General features: G+C 41.1%; 1 protein-coding gene across 1 annotated transcript in view; it reads right to left on the minus strand.

Annotated features, from left to right (window-relative positions):
• Positions 1–13,797, minus strand: part of SHISA6 (shisa family member 6) — a 379,433-nt gene extending 365,636 nt beyond the window's left edge. Inside the window, exons 1-2 of the mRNA XM_087955657.1 lie at positions 13,651–13,797; positions 12,217–13,122 (exon numbers count right to left, since the gene is read on the minus strand). Coding sequence (XP_087811783.1) covers positions 12,217–12,905 — 689 coding nt within the window. The 5' untranslated portion in view covers positions 12,906–13,122; positions 13,651–13,797. The remainder of the gene's footprint in view (positions 1–12,216; positions 13,123–13,650) is intronic.
• Positions 13,798–23,733: the final 9,936 nt, after the last annotated feature.

Consider the following 23,733-nt stretch of genomic DNA (forward strand, 5'->3'; position numbering starts at 1 on the left):
TCATATATTATTGTGAATGATTGTTCCGTCTCAGTGCTAGAATTGCCTGATTTACAAATAAGGGTTCAGGGAAAAATAAAACTAAAATATAAAGTTATTTTAACTGATGTGTTTTCAAACTCAACCCTTCCAGAAATTGGAGTAGCCCTTTCATTAAAATTAATATATTAGGCCTGAATTTTGTGATGAGGTTTTGTGCTGAAAGTTATGAAAACCTTTAATGAGGTAGCTATGGTTTCTACATTCCCTTTTTTATTCTGCCAAGAGAAAAGGAAAAAAAGGCTGTCAGACGCTTCTTATGCAGAGAGCAAGGCAGTTCCTTTGAAAAACAAGCTTGCCTTGGGACATGGAGCAGAAGAAGGCGAGTTCAGACCATCCAGATTCTGCTGAGCCGTCTGACCTTCATTTGGTCATTCTGGTATTCCTCTTCAGGTGCCCTTGATTTGGTCATTCTGGCATTCATTGCCTGGGTGTCAGAGAAATGCTACCCACAGGCAGTGCTCCTTTAAGCAGAATCTGGATGGAATTCTATCCACTATTTTCTATGTTACTTTTAACATCACCACAGCAAAAACACCCTAAGTCCTTTAACGCCTGCCACCCCTAGCCAAAAGTCACAGGAAATGAAACATCTGCAGTTCAAGATTATATCCACTGCCAGTCTCTTCTACCTCCCATCCAGACTCAGGCAGGCTTATGTCACTTTTGGAACATCGCAGGGATTGATATGGGGAACCACAGCCTGACATGACAAGATCCATATATGGATTTTTTTGCTGTAGCATTCTCATAAAGTAAAAGATTTACATACAAATGTTTATGATTCTTTCTGTGTTATAATATATCCTTCTAATGGCTGTGGATTAGCGCAAATACATGTCGATGGTTCAGAAATGTCAAAGGGCTGGGCTGAAAGTTCAAGGGTTCAAATGTCTCACACCTATGGGTCATAGGTACACAACAAACAAGCATATAGGAAATGCAATTGTAAACAACCAAGAAGAAGAAGAAGATAAGCAAGCCTGATATCACCTGGAACTCTAAGTAAATTAGGAACTGGTTCTCTCTGAGAGATGCCAATCTCATCAGTTGCCCTCCAACTTTACTTTCAGGAGATGTCTGATGGGACCTACAGAAATGTTTCATATTTAAGATATGAAAAAGGGATTTTTTTAAAGACCTGTTCCTCTGAATAATGAGGAATTGCTATCCATCTGAATAGTCCTCACGTAACTACTAGTCACTTAGCAACTGTTTGAAGTTATGACAGAGCCCTCCAAAGCTACTTACAATCCAGTTCCAGCATTCCGAAGGCTGCACATGACCACATTTTGGACTCTTGGCAATTAGCTCACCTTTAAGGCCAGTTGCACCATTCTGCAGTCACGTGATCGTGATTTACAATGCCTTGACCAGTTTCCAATAAAAAACACCCACATGATACATTAACTTAGATATTCAATTAATACATGTAGTCCTCAACTTATGACCACAATTGGGCCCAAAATGTATGTTGCTAAGCCAGAAATTGCTTAGGTGAAGTTTTTGTCCCATTTTACGACTTTTCTTGCCACATTTATTAAGTGAATCACTGCGGTTGTTAAGTTAGTAACACGGTTGTTAAGTGAACCTGGTTTCCCCATTGACTTTGCTTGTCAGAAGGTTGCAAAAGGGGATCACATGTAGCCGGGATACTGCAACCGTCATAAATGTGAGTCAGTGGTTAAACATCAGAATGTGTAAATCACGTGACCATGGGAATGCTGAAACAGCCATAAGTGTATAAAATAATCCTAATTTACTTTTTGCAGTGCTGTTCTAACTTTGAATGATCACTAAGTGAACTATGTAAGTTGAGGACTACCTGTAACTGCCGTATGCATTTAACGATCACCACAAAAAAAAAAGTCACAAAATCAGATCCAGTCACAGTGTCCCTTGACTTACAACAGTTATCACTTATGATGAAAATCCGGGGCGATATAATGTGAGCTGAGGACTACCTATAATCCTACTGCAGTAGTAGAAACTGTGATATAGTAGACTATGGTTTCTAGAGCTGTCTTAGACATGAAAAACCAGCTGGGTGGCTTTGGGCCAGTCACTCAACCTCACTGGGTTGTTGTGATGGGAAAAATAGGAAGAGGAAGGAGTATTAGATATGTTCGCCACCTTGACTTATTTATAACCTTAATAAAAGTGGAATTTAAAAAAAGCTCTTATTTCAGCTAGTAAGCACGGCTTTTCTTAGAGGAGAAGTGCCTTAATTTCTGACACAGTAATGTATACATTCAAGAATCAATTATATAAAATATAGTATATACCAGCACTATTCTTGTAATGTTCATGCCATCAATCAGATAGAAGGTTCAGAGATAAATGTTCAAAACAGACCTATTCTGAAAAGTGCTGAATTTGCCATGTTGTTGGAATGAGATGAAAAGTTTGTTTATAGTTTTTGATAGAGGGTTGTATGTTCTGGATATATTGTATGTAAATTGTATAGTTTCTATATGGAATTGATAGTATACCAAATTTGAGATAAATAATATATAGAAGATTTAGAGAAGTAAGGAGGCATAATTTGACCTGCAATGTTCAACAAGTGTTTTGAGGTTAACCACAGTTAGCCTCAGCTTTGCTGAGGTTTTATGAAGACTGTGAAAACAGACATTATCTGTTTAATCCATATATACAATTTCTAAATTTTATATATTCCTTAATGTTTTTGAGGATTCAAATTGTTAGCTAAGTTTTTGGTAGGTGAGACACAAGGTACAAGGAAAAGGACAATATTACTGATGGATAAATCCAATTTTCTTCTTTTACCATCTGTGGAAAGAACAGCCAGGTGATTAATTAATTATGTACATTTTTGTATGTCATTCCAGGAGATATACATTAGACTAGACAGAATTTCAAGTTCCAAGGCAGGCTGAAATAATTTGGACCAAAAATGCTTGTATTCAACCTGTCCTGATCCAGCTAACAAGGTTTCATGAAACACAATTTGAAAAATGTGAGCATTTTGCAAATTGCATGGATGCAACAGCTGTGCTAAAACCAATCAACTACGCTTTGTTGCTTGTATAAAACTCCATGATATGGAGGGAAGAGAGAAAGAGTAGTAGATACAATGATAGACACATCTTCTCCTAAATCAGGAATGACACTTGTAATTAGATCACAGATGGACCCCCCTTGATTGCCCCAGTGATTGTGTTTTTGTTCCAAAGGACATTGTATCCCAACAGTTCTTTTAAAAGTTTCTGACCTGCATTAGCGAGCAGACCAGGCCTAACAACTAATTTATTTTATCGGGGAGGCGGAACAAAATGTATCCCTTATACTGCCTCGGCACCTCCTGACAATCAGCTGCTTCCACATTCAGGAAAAGGCAGCATCATTTTTCACCACCCTCTTATCCTTTGCCCAAAACTTTCTTATATTTATCTGAAATTTGGCAGTGGTATATTCACCAGAAAGCGATTCTATAGCTGCAAATGTTGGCACATTCTATCTCAAAATAAGTATAGGCTTTTAAAAAAAATCCAATGAATTTAAAAGGAGTTAGCTCACTAAATTAACCACTAGAACGTTAGCTTGTTTGCAAATCTAATTCTTTTTGTTGAAAAGCAAAATTGTTAACAGCCATTTGGGATTTTCCCATGTATTCTTGTGGGAGGACTGATCTGTTTTTTGGAATCATCCTTCAAATCTGGTTATAAAGTTGGATTGAACTACCCACACACAAAGCTAGAGCAGATCAGGTTATTTCTGTAGCACTGGCTCAGGCTCCTTGAAGTGGATCAGGTGGCTTCTGCTTACTCCTACATATTATCCTCTGCATATTATATAAAGGCTGAAAAATTGGGCAAAAAAACATTAACGAGAGAATCAAATTGCCACGCATACTCAGTGAAAATGGAACAATTCCCATTAAGCAAGGTACCATTATATTTTTTTGCATATGCTAATGTGTATGTGTATAAGTAAAGGTCTTTATGTGGAAAAGCAAGTTCAAAGACTCAGATAACTGAGGCTGGTGAGGGAAGAATATAGATTAAAATATTGTTGTTTAAATGGAAGACAACACAAATTCCAAAGTGCACAACAGCATTATACATTATATTCTAGTGACAGAAATGAAAACACAGCTGGCATTTAAAATCATCTCAGCAGTGTAATGACTGTGGGCAGTACATGTGTAGAAAACTGGAATCATATTCCTCTTGCTTACAACCCCACCTCCCCAAAATAAATTTAGATGGCCAGAGATTTTGTTTTGCATTTCATGTCCTGTTCCAATTGGCCACAGAAATGCCCCCTAATTACTAATATCTCACCTGCAGCTAATACCCAAATGTGAAGTAATAACTCTGACATGATGTATATCTATATTCGAAATAACTAAAGCCAGAATGAACAATATGTGGGCTCCTAGGTATTGCTGAACTCCAATTCCATCAGTTCTAGTTAGCAGACCTAATGTTGAAGAATGACAAGATAGAAAGACCTGCACATGGAATAGAGAACAAACAAAAGTATACAATATCATCAAGAGAGTAAAAGAATTGAAATGGAAATGGGCTGGTCACACTGCAAGAACAACTGATGGCAGGTGGATCAAGGCAGCCATAAAATGGATCCGGATTGATAAAATGGGTCTACGAGATCCTAAAATAAGATGGATTGATGATATAAACAAGTATTGCAGGCCCAATTGACAAAAGAAAGCTCATGACCATATTGGTTGGAAACAGGTGGAAAAGGCTATGGATACATAGTGGCTAAAATGATGATGGTGGTGGTGGTGGTGGTATATTGATTACCTGTTGCTGGTTTAGGTAAATAGGTACAGACAAGTAGCAGCATTAAACAAATCTACAGAGTATTACCTTCCTCAGCAACCACGGACAATGATTACCAATGCCCAGTAAGTTTGCAAGTGTGCCTTTACAAATGGTGCAAGAAGACCACAAAGTATAAGTAAATCAAACAGTAAACTAATCTGGGATGGTGGAACTCCTATAGGTTCATATCTAAATGTCAACTGGAAATAATGTGTGATGTAAGACATCCAGCAAAATTCCTGACAGTGCAAGAGGAGTGTAATGAGGGATATCAGTGCACATCTATTATAAAATGATCTGCAATTTGCCTTAGAGCAGATGCAAACTAATGTAAACTGAAACAGACTGGGCTTATGGGGACAAAAGATTTAGATCTGACAGAAATTTCAGAAACAGAAGCTAGTACAAGTTAAGGGTTACAATAGGAATTCTGTTGTAACAGAAGAATAAGGAAATAATCTAGATACTGACTTGGGAGATAGCAAGAAATAAAGCTGACACATTTCAGGAAAACACTTGAAGTAAGAAAACTCTATGAGCATGTGTTTATTCCACATCAGTACCAAATCTGAAATCTGGGTCATATCCTATTTGTTAAGTGATGCAGGAATATGATAAAATACAAGTATGTACCAACAGTAATCCAATATTTATTATTTGTGCATCAAAATGCCAAATTTATCATATATAGGTAGTCCTCGCTTAACCATTGTCTTATTTAGTGATTGTTACAATTTGAAGTCATAGAATAAATGAAGTTACAATGGTGCTGAAAAAGTAACTTTGCAATCAGTCCTCACATTTATGTCCTCTGCAGGGCCCCCATGGTCACATGATTGAGATTCAGGCCCTTTGTAACCAGTGGGCATTTATGACCAACAGAGCATCCCATGGTCATATAATTACTATTTGGTTCTGACAGAGTCAATGAAGACCCTTGCAGTGAAATCACAAGTCTCAGTCACATGATATCTCACTTAATGACTGTGAGGGGATTTGCTTAATGGCTGCCGGAGAAGTGAGGTCGCAAGTCCACTGCAATCATGTTTTTTCACTTAACAGCTGCGTTGCACAGCAAGAAGTTGCTGGTCCTAACTATAGATGTTAAGCAAGGACTGCCTACATGAGCTGATGTTCATCAGATTTGGTTTCATATTGCCGTCATTTAGTTACAAAAGTTATTATACAGTTGCCATGTATTGATTTCTATATGTTCCTATATAGATTTGTGCCATATCATAACGATATGAAAGAACATCTGTAAGTCTACTGAAAGCTGGCCATAGAGGGAAAATAAGTTGTTCTGCTTATGCAGTACCTGAAAGAATATCAGAATGAAAACTTTTAAGTCTAAACAAAAGAAGGTTCTCAAAGCAAGAGACAATTCTCTCAGGTGGGAGAAAGAGGAGTGCAATGAACCTCTTCACAATTCTCTCTGTGACTTAATTGGCATCATTGATGGGATCCAAGTCTAGGCACTAGAACAAATTAAAGATGAGAATGTTTAAGCTTAACAGAACAAATTCCAAGGATTCTGTACAAGATTCGATGGTAGAACAAACCCTACCACCCCCACTCCCAACGCTTTGACTGATAAAGAGTACTGTTAGGACAGATATTTTACAATAGGAGAAAGGTGGTGCATAACTTTCCAATCTATAACTAGAAAAGCATGGACATTACAGTTGAATTTCACTGCCAACTTAAAAGAAATGGAATAGTTAAAAGCAATTGTCTTTGTTTCATTCACATGTGCAAGCTGCCTAGAAAGGCTGGGAGACCTGTGAGTGGTGAGAAGGTGAGACAAATTCATAGGTTTTTTTTTTTTTTTTGGACTTTGTGTTTTAACAGGAGATTTAGGATCCATATCATTTTAAGGATGGTAAGATCCAGAAAACAACTCACAACAGACATCCAGGCTTACAGACATAGTCCAGAAGATGTTTAGACTGGGTGAACAGTCTGTTCCTGTCTAAAAAGTAAGATGAGATTCAAAAGTACACCTTGATAAACATAATAAAACATGATTTTTTTCAAAGTAACCATAACAAATACTCAAGTCTAGTTTGAGCAAGGTGGCTGCCTCAAACAGATATTTCTAGGGACCAGTAATGAAGTATTCAAAGCAAAGTCCTAAATATTTCACACTGTCCTGTACGCTCTCAGTTACTTTGCTATCTCCATGTGTGATATAGAACACTATTCAATTGCTGACATTGAAATGAGAAGCATTGTGTCACTTTTATCCTTCAGCACTAGGCTGAAGGATATTTCAAAATATATAACAGAGTTGAGACAATTTAGCAAACGCTAGAGAAAAAATGTACTATTGTTTGTTAAAACAATATGAAAATATTTACTCTTACCCACATGAATAAGTCAGGTACATAATTGTGCTTCTGCTAACATTAGCAATTTAAATTGTGCATATCTTTGTGATAGATCAGTTCAAGCAATTACAATGTCATTGTACCATTTACTTTGTATACTTTATTTCTCTGTGTTATTTCCTCAATAAAAATATTAAAAATCTTAGTTCTTAATTCTAACACTTTGTTTTTCTCTATATACTCAAAACTCCAACCAATGCATTGCTCAACACTTGTATCCTTTTATGTTTTATATGTAAAAAAGTGACAAAGTGAAATGCTAGAAAATGTGCGTACAGACCAATGTCAGCAGTTCCCTAATCTTAACATTTCAAAAAGTCACCCAGGACTGTCAGCGGACAATGATACCATTCAATGTTGAACATGCTGCTTCTTTAAGACACACAATAATACTTTTCTTAGAAACTGTGAATTACAAAATATCACAAAATCTGCCAGCAATATTGGTCCTATCATATACAGTTATGTCTCCAACAAAAACAGGCCTTTACTTAAGAATCCTTCAGACTGAGCTAACATTGTTTCCCCTAGAGTTAAATAAGAATCATTATAGTATCTATATACATCCTTAGAATACTTTTATATACATGATATTCATTATAATTTAGAATTGATTTTACTCCCTTTGAAATTGGTGAAAATATTAACTCACCTAAAATCAGTTATTTAATCCAAAACCACTGACTTCCCTTTGTAGCAAGCAGTTTATTTACTATACCCTCAATTCTAAAAATTCAGCTTGTAGTTGCAAAAAGATTACCTGGTTCCAGATATTAAGCTTAGCCTAATATAAGTGACCAGTATGTGTGGAGAAGAATGTATTTCCATCAGCCCCAATTTTTTCTCCCTGCTTGATCATCCCAAGACATAACTGGCCTGCACAGAACTGAAAGATCTAAAAAGTATGGAAATCTCATCTCCTCAGACTTAAGAACATATGGATCCTGACCATACATGATTTTATTCTTTTTAAAATTAAGGAAGAAATACATTCATATGAGAAAAGTAGGCTCCATGACTTCATGGGAACTATGAGCATTCTTTTGGCAGCTCCCAGAATGAGCTTTAAGAGATTTGAAAGGACAAAATAGATTCTTTAGGATTTGAAAAGTTACTGTTAGCAATATCCGAACTGTCCTTACAATCTTAATTTCTGCAATTTATTTTAACATATCTACTTCAATCAAGCCACTCAGAACTTGTGCTTTGAAATATGGCCCTTGATATGTTGTACAAGTCTGAGTGATCTTTTGCTGGCAAAAGTTGAACACCCTGTGATATACCATGCATACCATGATATATATACCCTTGTAACTGGTAAATGGCTTTTAATATTTAAATAGATTTACCAGAGTTGATGAAATGTAGGTTAAATGTCTCTGAACAATATAATCTTTTGTCATCTTCTCTACACTAATAATAATTTTAAAAATCCAAAGATCTATTTTTTTCTAAAACATAATTATTCATTTTTTTAGATCCTTGATCTCCATACAAGTGATTTATTTCAGCGTTTAAAAACATATTTTAAAAGTGAAAAGAACATCTAAGAATAGAAATGACAAGAGGCAGTTTAGACAGGGTTGATAAGGCTTCATGTGATTTTGATGAGATATTTTGTAATGCCACTGCTCCTGGCATTATAAAAAAATATGGGAAAGAGAAGCACACATATATTTCCAGATTCATCAAGAATGCCATTTACCTACTGAGATGTGCTGGTCTTAGCAAAAGGATTAATAAAACAAAAAGAGGTGTTTGAGTCCCATAAGACAATATTCTCAATTCTTCCTAATATTTACTGAAGTTAATGCAGTAATATTTCACAGTATTGCTGACAGAAGTTTTTAATATTATTAGTGTGTGCATGTGGGATGTCTCTCTCTCCCTCTGTGTGTGTGTGTGTATTTGTGTGTATGCATGCATGCCAATACTCATAAGGCACTGACTAAGAGCCAAGTGTTTTCAAATTAAAATTCAGTTTTAGCATAAGCCTTCACATGCAAAGCTTAAGACTGTAAGAAAAATGTGTGCATACCAGCTGATGAGTTGCCTTCATTGTGTATAATATAGTAGTGGGTAAATGAGAAAAATGAAATAAGAGAATATTTTCAACTTTTCCAGATTTGCTTGCGTGGTGGCGGATGTTGTGGAGGGAATAGATGTGATAAATTTGGGCTTTTTTGTAGTCTTGCTTGAGATTTTACTGAGCAGAATGCTGATACTGTATTCTATGCACTGGGTAAGATACACTTGCTTTTCATTTAATAAGCTGGTGTCAAGTCTTTCAGCATACACAATATTTAATTGATGATTTAAATGAAAGATAATCATGCAAAGGCAGCTGCTCCTCTCTGTCATGATTGCTTCTATTACATATTTTCAAAAAATTGCTCACTACAAATTAGCTTACTTACACTTGAGTGACACATACACCCCAAATCCTACATTTGAAAGTCCCATCTCAACAATTCATGTCAGATGTAAGAGTACTTGTCATTCACAGAGGTAAAATGAAGGGCACCTGACTTTTCCCAGTTAAAACGTATTTCTGCTATGCAACATTTCCACAGAGGGAAAGTAGTTTTCTTTTGTTATTATACTTAAAGACCCCCCCAAAAAAAGTATCAAGTACCACCTTAATCATTCAAATGTTCACTTTTAGAATGCCTCAACGTGCTCAAAACAGAAACATGGAGGACTTCTAGCAGTTCTAACTACTGAACAACAACAACAAAAATCCAACATGGGTCTCCTCTCCACAACATAAAGAAGAAGAAGCTGGCTTAGAAAAAGAGATTAATCCTTTTAGAAGTGCAAGGAGGAAATGTTCCACTTTATGTAGCACTTAGAGTAAACAAAAACTAGCAGGACACAGAGTGCAGGAGAAAATCAGGCACCCTAGGAAGTGTGAAAGTTTCAGACAGAATTCAGGAATGGGGTGAAAGTGAATATGCAATTGTACAAGCATGCTTTTAGTTGGGTTGGTGGAGGGGGATGCAAAATTAACAGGAGTTAAAGAGGAGGAAAGAAAATCTTAAATAGGGATTTAAAAATATAGGGAAAGTGTTATAACCTTGGGAAGAATAGATAGAACTTGTAGCAAATAGCCCAGAGAGTTTTGTGCAGTTTCATCAATTGGGGGTAGGGGGAACTGTTGAGTGTTTAACAGGAAGATGCAATAGCTACAAACTTTAAAAGAGAGAAAATGGGAACATCCTGTTTAAGATTTAAAGCTATATAAAAAAGTGTCTGATTAACAGCAATCTGAACTGTTTTGAAAGCTACAAAACAAGAGAGAACCTAATTCTTATGGTTTTAGAAAGAATGATACAAAGATGTATTTCAATGAGGAATGAAATATTTCCCTCATTTCTTTGAGAGAAATAAAGCTTTGAAAGGTTTATATATTGTTAAAAGTGAACAACTCTTTTCCTATTTTAAGTCTGCTTGATATTATGTAATTCTGTGCTTTGTTGTTAGGGTAAAATAAATTAATGTTAGTGCCTAAAGGTAAATACAGATTTCAAGGTTGCATGAAAATAGAAATAGAATAAAGATTAACATTTGTTAAAAGTTGTCAATTTCAGACCTCACTAAGAGGTTTGCAGCTATGAACCTTTAAAAGACTTGATTTTTAAGAAATCATTGGACAATATTTATTTCAAAGCCAATGAAGTAAGGTCTCCAAATTTGTTAGCTGCTTGTGAAAATTGGGCTATTAAATAATTTGTTATTAATACAGAACTCAGCCACCTACACCTTCTATTTAGAGGGTGCTCTTCAAACTGTAGCAGGTTTTAGGTAGCTGAGTTTTAGATAAAATTCACTCTTTCCTGTTCAGCTACCTAATTCAAAAGAAACGGTTCATTTATTTGTTGAGTAAAATTTACCATAAGCTAAATCTTTATTCAACTTTATGATTGGGTTTTACTTTATAACTCTTCATAATCCACATTTGAGCAAGTTATTTCAAAAACTTTATTCTTCTATGCCTATGTATATATAGTTTTTTTTTTTTTAAAAAAAAGACTTTATCTCATTGTAACAATAGTATTTCTATGGAAGTTCTCCATCTTTGGTGGTGTTTAGAAGAGGCTGAACAGCTCCCTCTCAAAGAGGCTTTTTGGATGTTCCTGCATATTGCAGGGAGTCAGATTAGATGATCTTTATGGTCTCTTTCAACTCTACAATTCTATGAACTAATGAAAAATATGAGGATTTTTAATTGGATTATTTAAAAATATGCTATGGGTATGATAATACTCAGTATTGCAGTAGTGGTATTATGTCTAATGCTAATAACGTCATCTTTTTCAGAGGGAGATACTAAAATCTACTTTTCCCAATTGTTCCTATTAATAAAAAGAGAAGGAATAGAACAGTGTGGTGTAAAATTGCTATCCCTAACCTGATACCTTCTAGATATGTTGGACAAAATCTCCCATCATTGAAACCAATGTGTCATTTTGGGTAAGGGTGACGGGAGTTTTAGTCCAAAATTTCTGGAGGATGCTTAGCTGGGCAAGGCTGGTACAGAAGAATTACTATGCTAATTCTGAACAAAATAAATGGTAAGAAATGAGGATCTCCATGATACCAGGAGGTAAGACAACTTATATGAGGTTTTGCACGTTTGTTTCTCTATAGGGAAACAAGGACCCCTGAAGAACAGCAGGTGACAATGTCTCAAGTATACTAAAGGAAACTCCTTTCGTTTCCCGCAGGAGAACAGATTGCACAGAGGAACAAGAAAACCAATCATCCCATTTATAAGACAGTAAAGTGGCGTTTACTGTCATAAGCCAACTTGGGAAAGGCAACAGTGTTTCTGTGAGAAAGGGGATTTCTTCCCGTCATAGGATGATAGTATTTGGAGTGAAAATATTTCACTCACATCAGTGCACACTCATTGCTCAGATTGTGGAAAGTGAAAAAAAAAAAAGGCACTGGGGTCCACACTCTGTTCTCACCTGTGGATGTTCATTTCCTGTGGTGGTTGTCGTGCTTTGTCGTATGCCACCTTAGCAAAAATGCCCGCAATGACAACAAAGGCAATGGCCCCACATGAAATGTAGACGGTGGCATTTGTGTTGTCCTCATTAGGGTCATACCCATTGGGTATATCTCCAGGTCCATCATTTTTGGTGGCAGGGGTCATAGGATCTGTGCTAGGACGGGGGTCCTGATTTCGGCACTTGTCCTGATTGAGCTTCTTAGAACGCTTGTTGCAGCAGAAGCGGAAAGAGCAGGTGCCACAACAGTAGCGAAAATCCTGCTGAGTATTGTTGCACTCAAACTCTTTGTCCCACTGCCCACTCACATCATAGTAACCCATGCATGTCTCATACGCTGGGCTGGAGCTGCCTGCACTGCTGCTGCTGCTGCTGCTGCTGCTGCTGGAGGGGACCTTTGCTGGCCCTACACCAGGACTGCGTCCACGGCTTCCTCCACCACTGGTTTGCACAGAAGAAGGGGCCGTGCTGGTTAGGGATTGGTTCAGTTGCTCCTTGGCTGGCTTGTAAGGTCTCCGAGAGGCTCCTGCCCCCTGTGTCCGGTTGCCTTTGGGCGTCCGTGGGGGCCCAGCTGCCTGGGTGGTCAGAAGTAGTGTCAGGACATACAAAGCCAATGGTAGAAGCAAGAGGAGATGCCTCCACCCCATGGTGAGCTGAAAGAGCAGAACAGAGGAGGTGGGGGGCTCTGCCCAGCCCAGTCCAATCAAGAACCTTGGTCCTGCCACTCCATGGATCTGAAGAGGAGCAATTTGGCACTTCACTTCATCCTGATAAGAAACAAGAGGCACTACTCGGCTGCTTCAGGGCAAAGATGGGCTCTTCTCGGAGTCCTGACCTCCTTGTCACAGCTCTTCCAGTGATGGGCTACAGGAGAGAAGGAAACATCAGAGGCTACCTGCCCAGGCAAAGAGGAGTGGGGAGAAAAAAGCTGGGACAGTGCTAAAAGGATGCTAGAGTTGCCCCCAAGGGGGCCTACTATGACTCCGAATTGAAGAGGGAGGGAAGGGCCAGAACTGTCCAGAAGAAGCGCAGAAGGTCTCTTTGGGGCAGAAAAAAGAAAAAAAAGAAGAAAAAAAAAAGAATCCTCCCACCCAGATCGGGATCGGGGCCACGAGGAGAAGAGGGGGCGGGAAATGATTGCTACGCCGTCGGGACTTAGCAACGCCCGAACGAAGCTGTTCGGATACCAACCAGTTCGGGGAGGGAATTCCCTCGCGACAATCCCCGGCGAGACGGAGCACCACGGACAGTAGCCACGCTCGGGCAGAACCAGGCTGCCAGCAAAGACTGCAGTACCCCTCGTCCCCTTTCTCTCGCTCTCTCTCTCGCTCTCTCTTTCTCTCGCCCAATGCCCTTGTCCCCAAGTCGGCATGCATTCCCTCCTTCACTTACCATGCCGGGGCGGAGCGGGAGCACTGCGGAGGCGCCGCGCTGGGCATCCGTGTCGCCGCGCACTGGCCGGAGCTCCCTGCGCCGCCGCTGTTGCACGCCCGGGCTGGAGAGGAGCTGCTACTGCTGCTGCTGCTGCTGTTGAGCGGGCGGGGACAGCTATAGAGGCTTCAAGAGGAGTGGCCACCGCCTCCCTCGGCCCGCCCAGTCCCGGTCCCCTGCGAAGAAATCGCAACCCGTGCAGCCAGAGGCCGGAGAAAGGCAGTGGGTTTCGGGGTGTGGGCTAAGCGGGAGACTGAGCTTGGCCCCTTAAGCCCAGCCCAGGCCCAAAGACCCCCGTCCCGCTCCGATCCTCCACACAGAGCCACGCTTTTTCGGGATGCACGGCTGCGCTGAGGGCTCTCCCCCGTCTCGCCTGAGGGCGACAAGAAGCCTTGCTCAGAGGCGGGAAAGAGACCGGCGTCCGTCTGAGCCGGGAGATTTCTTTCTTCCCAGAGTGTGAAATGGGGGGCGGGCGGAAAACCCCTGTTTTGTCACACGTGAAAGAGGAAAGCGTTTGGCATGAAGTTGCGGACTGAACTCGAGGCGCCCAGAAAGAGCTCCCGCGAGCAACTGTGGCGTGCAAGTTTGACTGCGCCAATAGGTTCTATTTTGGAGATAGCGGCGGTCTTTGCATGCCATCATGCGGGAGGGTGGGAGTGGGAAGTCATTCCTTGGCATGTCAGGTCGATGAAGAATTCAGGTTTTGCCTTTTCGCCAATAACAGAGACTTTGTCTTAAATCGAATACTGGAGAAAAGGAAGGGAAACCTCCCATTTTCCCCGCTGTCAAAAGGTCTCCAAATGTTCCGTGTGCATTCATTTGAAATGAAGTGACAGGCAACCTCCGCGACCAAAAGATCTGAGCAGAGTCCTGATGTGTAGTAATACAGGAGAAACCAGGGTATCATTTCCTGGGTTTGCCCACTCCTGGCACAATTCCAGGTGAATGGAAATAACAGATGCGAAAAGGATTGCAGTAGAATTGTGGTGACAGAATTTGGACTGTTTGTTAAATCTCTGGAGGTTCTCCTATTTCCGAATGTGTCATTTGTTTGGAAGAATTTGTCAGTGTACTGAAGGAACAAATCCTTGCTATCCAGGAACCTTCTAAGTGCATGAACATTAATTAAATAATAATAACAATAATAATAATGATAATGATAATGATAATTCTCCAACTGCTTTTGGAATTGGCACACAATGCAGAATTCCACCCCCTTACTTAGCCTGTTTCTTTATTGTGATTGATTGTACAATAGTTATTTCAAAAAAATAAGGGATAGTTTTAAATATTGCTGCTGCAAATAGTTTAATTGTCAGCAAAGCAGCAAAGCAAAATTGAAGAGGCAAAGGAGGTAGGAGGAGGAGGAGGAGGAGAAGAAGAAGAAGAAGAAGAAGAAGAAGAAGAAGAAGAAGAAGAAGAAGAAGAAGAAGAAGAAGAAGAAGAAGAAGAAGAAGAAGAAGAAGAAGAAGAAGAAGAAGAAGAAGAAGAAGAAGAAGAAGAAGAAGAAGAAGAACTTGTCATTGTACAAGTACAACGAAACTGTGGATGCATGGTCAATAAATTCAAAGATTGTGTCATCTTTCTTTAACAGTCACTTCTTATCAACTTTAATTCAGATGGTGTTGGTGATGAATAGTTGGGGTGCATGTGTGGGGAGAAGATTTACAATTTTATCTCCACAATTTCCTTTTTAGGTAAGTTAGGTTTATGTTATGGTATGCTATGCTATTTATTTTATTTATTTATTTTAATATCCTGGCCACCTCCCCAATAAGACAACTCCCCAATAAGGTTGAAAGGGTCACTGGTGTAGTTACCCAGTAAGCTTCATACTTGAGTGGGGATTTGACTCTTGGGTGCCCTTCATTCAAGCCCAGCAACTTGCTTAACTCTTAATCAATACACCTTTCATTCAACACATCACCTGAAAATCTTCCTCTATAAAAATGTGTTTAATCTAATATGGCTATCTAAGCACAATAATCCATGGGCATGGATTATAGGCCTTACGGACTGTCACAAAGAAGAAACTTGGTTATCTTCTGCCCCAGGACTCTATGGAATGGCTGAGTTCAGCTGAATAGATTTTGATTCAACATTAGGAAAAAATTCTTAACAGTGAACAGTTTGTCTTATAAAATAAGTCCTTTAAGGAATGGTGGATTCTTCTTTTCTGGAGATCTTCAAGACCATTTCTGGAAAGTGTGTTTAATGGGATGACTGATACTGAGAACAGTATAATTCTAGATTTTTGGTATTAAAGATAGGGTTGCACTCAGTATTCTACCAGGCCTTCTTCAACATTAGATCTATGTTAAGGGCTCTATAATTTAAATGAGGGTGAAGTAGGCTGAGTATAAGAAAAGTACTGAATAATTTATTTATAATTGCATTGTGGGCGTTGGGGTTGTATTAGATTATATGGGAGGTAGCCTTTTTTTTCCCCTGAAGTTCCTTGAAGGCCTGAGAACATGCGGATTGATTCATACATATTTTTAGAGAAAACAGTGACTTACTGGCAGAAGGCTTCCAAAGTTTAGCAGCAAATGATTTCTTGTAGACTCACTACTGACAAATTTGACATTCAAAGTGATTAAAAAAAAAATATCTTGGCACTACAAGGATAGTGAATTACCAGTTGAAACTATGTGTTTAAATTTAGGGGAATGTTTTAATATCCATAATTTGAGCTGCCCTCCTAATTAATTTACTAGATTTTCTGGGAGAGGATGGAATATGTGCAAATTATTTATACTGATTCATCACTGTGAGCATTGTATCAAGGATTCAAACTGAACTACATCACAAGCTCAAAACCAGATTCAGGCATTTCTACCTCCACTCTTACACTCTCACACGCACCTGTGGGCAGCTCCTTATCCAGAACAATCCCACAGCCTTTTACTCTGAAAAGGACTCAACATGGCTTCTCATGTTCTCCTTAATGAGTTTGCTTAAGATTTAAACATTATAGTAATTCTACCCAGAAATAAGTTTGTTCAAGTGTAATTAAACTTACAACTCAAAAAAGATGGTTTCACTCGAATGGAAATTGAACCATGGACACAGAAAGAAGTACCTGGTTCTAAGAGGTGGTTAAAAATTAATGTTGAATAAACTTCAGCAAACCTACAGGTCCAGGCAGGAGCTATATTTGACATGAACCTAAAAGGGAAAAAAATGAAATGCAAAATGCTTCTATGAGATAGGGATGAAGGAAAGGCAAATCTAATCAAATTCTGGTCAGATAATTGTACACATGCTTGATTATTTCTCTCATCTTTCAGATGATCAAAACATGATGATCTGGATCTGGATTTTTAAAAAATCAATCAACTTCAAGGGCAATGAGGTTACTGGTGTCTTTTTAGCAGCAGCTCATGGGATGGTCCTGTTCAGAAGCCGTTTTGAAGGCAACTGCCATTTTCTACTTTTTTTTTTCAATAGTGACATTGAGATCTGAGAACAAACTTAAATGCTAAGGAGGAACATAAGAATCTTAACCAATATGAAGAATTGGGGAAGTGTTTGCAAATGGCCACGGATCATTTGAAGCTCCCTTAATTCCTCTGACAACTCAGAAATTTAAAGTGACTCTAGGAGTATTTACAGAAGAATTTTAAAGAGATCAAAATAATCTATCTCTGATATTTCTCTTTAAATTCTTTTCCTCTAAATTCCTTTAGTGTTGCCCCAGTTATTTAATCAAATTTTAGGTTTTATTTGCTGACACTTGTCAAAATGCCACAGATATTATTTATTTGGAATATTTCTACCTCACTTTTTGAAGTTGAGAAAGTGATTAGCTGATAATCATTGAGGGAGCTCCAAGTTTGAATGGGATTTGAATCTGCCCAATGCTCAGTCCAGCTCTAATACTTAAATACTACATTACTAACTACTGGGTGTCAATATAACAGTACAGTTTCATTCCTTACCGTTTCATAGAGAGTGAGCTTGAAACAAAGGATGACTTAACCCCCTTCTTTTGCTACTGTGGATTGGATCATCACAACTCATTGAAATACATACATGCACACACAGAAAGAGTGATGGTACTATTTCTTATCATAGCTGGGAGCAACTTCTCTCCTAAATACCATGACCCAGTGAGAGAAAATATTTATAATTTACAGAATGTGTGGGTTTTACTTGGAACTGCTATGAATTCAGCATTCAAAATTGCCACTGCTAAATTTTTGATGAGAATATGTACAAAGAAAGCAAAATCAGGTTGTAGATGAAAAATATGCATGCACACAGACATTTGCTGTGAGTGATAAGGAGCATGTGGATGCAAGACAAATAATGATACAAATACATTAACTGTATAGAACAGGGGTGGGCAAACTACGGCCCGCGGGCCACATCCGGCCCGTTGGTCTTTTTAATCCGGCCCGCCGAAGATTGGTACAGAATTAAGGTTTGATGTGAAAGATTGAATGATTGCATTCATTTGATTTTGACTTGTAATGACAGGCATTTCGACACCAGGTGACGCATTAGGCGCAGTGACTTGATTTTGCGGAGATTTTGCATTTTTTTTATATGTATCGTATCTTGTGCTGACCCGGCCCGTCTGTCAAATTTTAAAAGTCAATGAGGCCCCTGAGCCAAAAAGTTTGCCCACCCCTGGTATAGAATCACTGTGTTTAGCAGTTAAAGTATTGGCTATGTGGAAAGTTGTGGCTTCCTGTAAGTGTTAAAAATCAACTAGCAATATAATGTCTGAAAGCAAGGTATCACCGGTAATTCCTGTAGACCAGAGGTCTCCAACCTTGGCAATTTTAAGACTTGTGGACTTCAACTCCCAGAATTCTCCAGCCAGCTCTGCTGGCTGGAGAATTCTGGGAGTTGAAGTCCACAAGTCTTAAAATTGCCAAGGTTGGAGACCTCTGGTGTAGACCATAGCAAAGTGAGTGGTATGATTTAGGGGTGGGGACAGCAGGAAGTAACAGTCATGGTCCCCCCATCTGGCTGGGTCACCTGTGATTTTATACTGCCAGTGATAAGTGTTTACACCAGATTAGTAGCAGAGACAGCAATGCCAAGTGAACCTAGTTATTGTATGACACCAAGAGTGGCTTTTGCAGTGAGAGCCTTCCCTCACTGAGAAAGACATACACCAAATGTTGAACCAGGAGGGTCAACTTCATTCCTTCCAAACTTGTGTAAGAAAAGTTGGGGAGTACAAAAAAAATGGAGTAAAGCCTGAGTAGGATCATATAGAACAACTGGCAGAGTTGTTCTATAACTATCAACTTCATGTGAACTCTCTTTTCCCCTTGAAGTGCAGTTTGAATGACAAGCAATGTGTTAGATCGTGGGGAAAAGAGGCTCGAGACCAGTGTGACTTTCAGGTCTTTATTTAGTTCTCAGAATCTGCTCAAATTGCAGAGTCGCGGCAGCCTCTTTTATAGCGGCTGCTCGCAGCTCGCGGCCAATGACGGCTCCTTGAATCTCCCGCCGTTCAGGTGGACCAATCACAAGGTAGCAATATGGGCCAATCAGAATAGGGCAAACGGACCAATCAGTAGGCAGTATCAGTGGACCAATCAGAAGGCAGTATTACAAGTATGCTAATATAGAACACCCCTCCCCACTTGGTTTAGTCCAACCTATGTTACGTAGTCACATAAGTAGGCGGGGCTTTTATGGTGTCTACTTGACCTGTGCAGCTCAGTTGCGTTGTTGTCTTCGGACGGTTCGGACGGGATCGCTGTTTCTCCTGTCCTTCTCTGTGGAACCTCCTGGAAGGGTAAGTCAGCCATGCCGCTCCCACCCGGTCTACCTGGGCTGGTTGAGTCGGCTCGGCTGCTCCCTTCCGGAGTGGCTTCGTGTTGGCTTTCCGCTGCCTGCTCCTTTCTACCGAAGTCATCTTCAGGTAAGTAGTTGTGGTTTCTTACTGGGGCTACTGGTGGTGTTGGTTTGCGGTTTATTGTTGGAGTTTGTTGTGTTGTTTCTTGTGTTAGTGGAGGGTTTCCCCCTCCCCTTTTATTTGCGTTTGAGAAGTCTCCCCCCTCTCTGATTTGGTTATTATTATTTTTTAATGTTTGCTGTGGTTCTGGCGTGTGTGTGTGTTCTTCTCCATCGCACCTAGGTTTGTTAGTGTTTCTTTCTAGTGTTCGTGATCTCAGTTGATCTATGTGTCTCCTCCAGTTTCTTCCATCCTCAGTCTCTAGTCTGTATGATCGGGGTCCTGTTATCTGTGTTATTTTAGCCGGTATCCAAAGTGGATCCCCCGTGAGATTTTTTGCGTAGACGAGGTCCCCCGTTCTGAATGTGCGGTGCTTACTGGAGGAGTCTGGTGGTTTTGCAGGGCTGTATGTGGGGTGTAACCTATCTAGGTGCGATCTTAATTTTCTGCCCATCAATAGTTCTGCTGGGCTTTTATTTGTCATGGTGTTAGGTATGATGTGTTGTATAGTTAGCATTTTGCAGATTTTTTCTTGGATGTCCCCCATGCCTAGTTTCTCTATGGTCTCTTTCATATACCGAACCATGCATTCCGCCCGACTGTTCGTATCCGTCTGACCCGGCGCTGTCAAGGCATGCCTTATGCACTGTTCGGTGAGGAACTTTTCAAATGTCAATGTCGTGAATTGCGGCCCGTTGTCTGAAACCAATAGATCTGGCAACCCATGTGAGGCGAACAGCTTCCTCAGCTGTCTGATGATGGCCTCTGTTGTTGTGGAGTTCATGGCGCTTACCTCCAACCAATTTGAGTAAGCGTCCACTGTTATTAAAAATGTGTGTCCTTTTGTCGGCCCTGCAAAATCTATGTGTATCCTCGACCAGGGCCCCCTTGGCATTTCCCAGTCGAGCACAGGTGCAGCAGGGGCTGTAGATCTGGATTGTTGGCATTATGTGCATGTTCCTACCCATTTCTCAATATCCTTGTCCATCCCTGGCCATCATACATAACACCTGGCCAGGGCTTTCATTCTTACGATACCCGGGTGTCCTTCATGCAATATATTTAGTACTTGTTCCTGAAGTATTTCCGGTATGATTACCCAATCCCCCCACAGTATCCAACCTTTTAACATTGAGAGCTCTGTTTGTCTGACTCGGAACGGTTTAAAAGTCTCGTCCGTATTGGTTTCTGGCCACCCTTTACCTACCCAGTTTAAAATCCGCGCCAGTCTTTTTTCTCTTGCGGTTTCTTTCGCGATGTCTGCCGCGGTTATGGGTAGGTTTGGTAGAGTCTCAATTTGTAGTGTGGATGTGGTTGGTGCCGGGTCGTCTTCCAGTTCAGGTAGGGGGGAACGGCTCAAGGCGTCGGGGTGTGATATGCTCTTCCCTGGCTGGTGGATTAATTTGTAGCTATAAGCAGCAAGGAACTCGGACCACCTTGTCCTCCGTGGTGACAATATGTTTGGGGTGGCCTTGTCCCCTGCGAGTATCCCCAAGAGTGGTTTGTGATCTGTAATAAGTGAGAAGGTCCTACCGTAGAGGTACTCATGGAATCTTTTGACTCCCGTGATCTCTGCCAGCGCCTCTGTCCAACTGGCTGTAATTTCTCTCTGCCTTGGACAGTGTTTTGGAGTAGAACGCGACCAGTGCTTCTCTCCCATCGGGTAGTGTGTGGCTGAGTATGGCCCCGACGCGAACGGTGATGCGTCGCAGGTGACTGTCAGAGGCAGGGTGTCGCTGTATTGCATTACCACAGATTCGGATGTCAGCAAATCTTTAATTCCCTGGAATGCAGCTTCTTCTCGTCACCCCCAGGTCCAGGTAGCTGTCTTATCCAGCAATCTGTGTAATGGTTCCGCCGTCATTGCCTTCTGCGGCAAAAAGACATTATAAAAGTTAATGAGTCCCAAAAATGCTTGTAGCTCTGTTTTGTTTTTTTGGTCTGGGGGCTTCTTTGATAGCTTTGACTTTCTTTTCAGTGGGGTGGATTACTTCTTTATCTATTAGGTACCCCAGGAATTCAACTTTCTCGGTGGCTAGCTGGCATTTTTCTTTTTTTACTTTGACTCCCGCCTCTTTAAATCTCTGTAAAACTTCCCTGAGGCAGCTTTCCAATTGGTTTTTGTCCTTAGCTGATACCAGCACATCGTCGAAGTATGGCACCACCCCTTTGATTCCCTGTAATAGGCGCTCCATCAAGTTTTGGAACACCCCTGGGGCCACGCTGACTCCAGATTGTAGCCTTTTGCATCTGAATGCCCCCCTGTGAGTCACAATGGTTTGTGCCTCCGCCGTTTCGGGGTTGACTGGCAATTGCTGGTACGCTTGGGCAAGGTCGAGCTTTGCGAAGACCTTTCCTTCCCCCAACGAGTGAAGAAGGTGTTGTACCACTGGAACGGGGTATGCGCTTTGTTGTAGCGCGTGGTTGAGGGTGGCCTTATAGTCTCCGCAGATGCGCACGGACCCATCTGGTTTATCGGAGTCACAATTGGGGTTTCCCACCATGCGCGGTCTATTTGTTCCAATACCCCCTGTGTGATGAGCTTATCCAATTGCTCATCGATCTTCGGTTTTAGTGCGAAAGGGACTCGCCTTGCCTTTAACCTGATTGGGGCTATGTTTGGGTTCAAATTAAATGAAATAGGGGACCCTCGGTACTTGCCTAATTTGCCGTCGAACACGTCCTGGAAATCCCTCATCAGGTTCTCCTCCCAGTCGGTCTCGGTGATGCTGTTGATTCCGGTCACTCCGATTCCCAGAGGCGTGAACCATTCGAGTCCCTATAGGCTTGGGCGATCCCGGTCTACAATTGTTAATGGGAGGATTTCCGTGTGTTCTCTGAATTTAACTTGGAAGTGTCCGAGTCCAACTACGGGATCCTGTTCCCCTGGTAGTCCTTCAAGGTCAGTCTTTGGCTCTCTAGTTCCTTTCTTCATATGCTTGGTATCAGGTTCTTAAGTGTGTTCCATGATACCATAGACAGGTACGAGCCGGAGTCCACCTCCATCTCGCATTGTTGGCCTTCGATGTTGACTTTCACGTGTACCTTTCAGGCATCGGTTGTGCTTGAGTGCCCAATGGTTATCGTTTGGTGGGTCTCTTCCTTCCGGTAGGTTTTGTTGAGCCACTTGCTTCTGTTTTCTCAGCTCCAACGGCTCCCCGCTTGTCTTTCTCTCATCCTGGGAGGAGTGCTGTCTCGTCGTCTGGGCCTGTAGCTCTTTCGGTTCTGGCAGACCCTTGCTATATGTCCCCATCGCTCGCAGTGCTGGCAAACAGCGTCGAGGAAATGACACTCGGAACGGGGGTGGTCTCCTCCGCACCCGGCGCACTGGAACCCTGACTTACGTTCTCTCCTCTCCTGTCTGTTTCGTTCTGACTGCAGTCTGTGTATTTCTTCTTCCTCATTGTTGGTCTCGGAAAAGGATTCGACGTCCTCATGGTGCATGGAGGTGGTGGTGGTCTTGTGGTTGCCCTCTGGCTTCTTCTCTTGGGCTTGGCTCGTCTCTGCCAGTGTTCCTTGGGTTGCTGTGTTCATTAGCTGCATGGCGGCTGCTGATTTTTTCACGGCTTCAGCAGCAGTGGCTTCAGCGATGGCTTCGGTGACTGTGATGTTTGGTCGGGTCAACAGTCGGCTCTGCAAAGTGAGATCTCTCAGTCCGAGGACCACACGGTCTCTCATGGCCTCATCCATGTTGAGAAACTCACATGCCCCTCCAATGTCCCTTAGAGCCGCTATGAAATCCCCGACGCTCTCACCTTCTTTCTGGTCTCGCTTATAGAACTTGTGTCTCCGGATAAGGTTGGAGACGGTCGGCGCATAATGGGCTCTCAGTAGCCGGTTCAAATCTGGCCACGCCATCTGCTTAACGTCATGGGGTTTGGCCAATGCCTTGGCCATTTTGAAGACTGTGGGCCCACAGTGCGTCAGGAATACGGCTCTCTTCCTTTGATTGGTTATCTCCTGTAGCTCATTGCTCTCAAGGAACATGAGGAATCTGTCGATGTACGATTCCCAGTCCTCTGCCATTGGATCGAATGGTGCCGGTGGCGAGTTGCTGCCGGCCATTTCTTCGGTTGCTCGGTCCTTGTTGCCACGTGCTCAACTGGTCTCCCTTGTCTCAGTAT

Source organism: Notechis scutatus, chromosome 2, assembly GCF_049901735.1.
Source record: "Notechis scutatus isolate UNSWTSFEM ecotype Mainland chromosome 2, rNotScu1.2, whole genome shotgun sequence".
In the NCBI taxonomy this organism is placed as follows: Eukaryota; Metazoa; Chordata; class Lepidosauria; order Squamata; family Elapidae; genus Notechis; species Notechis scutatus.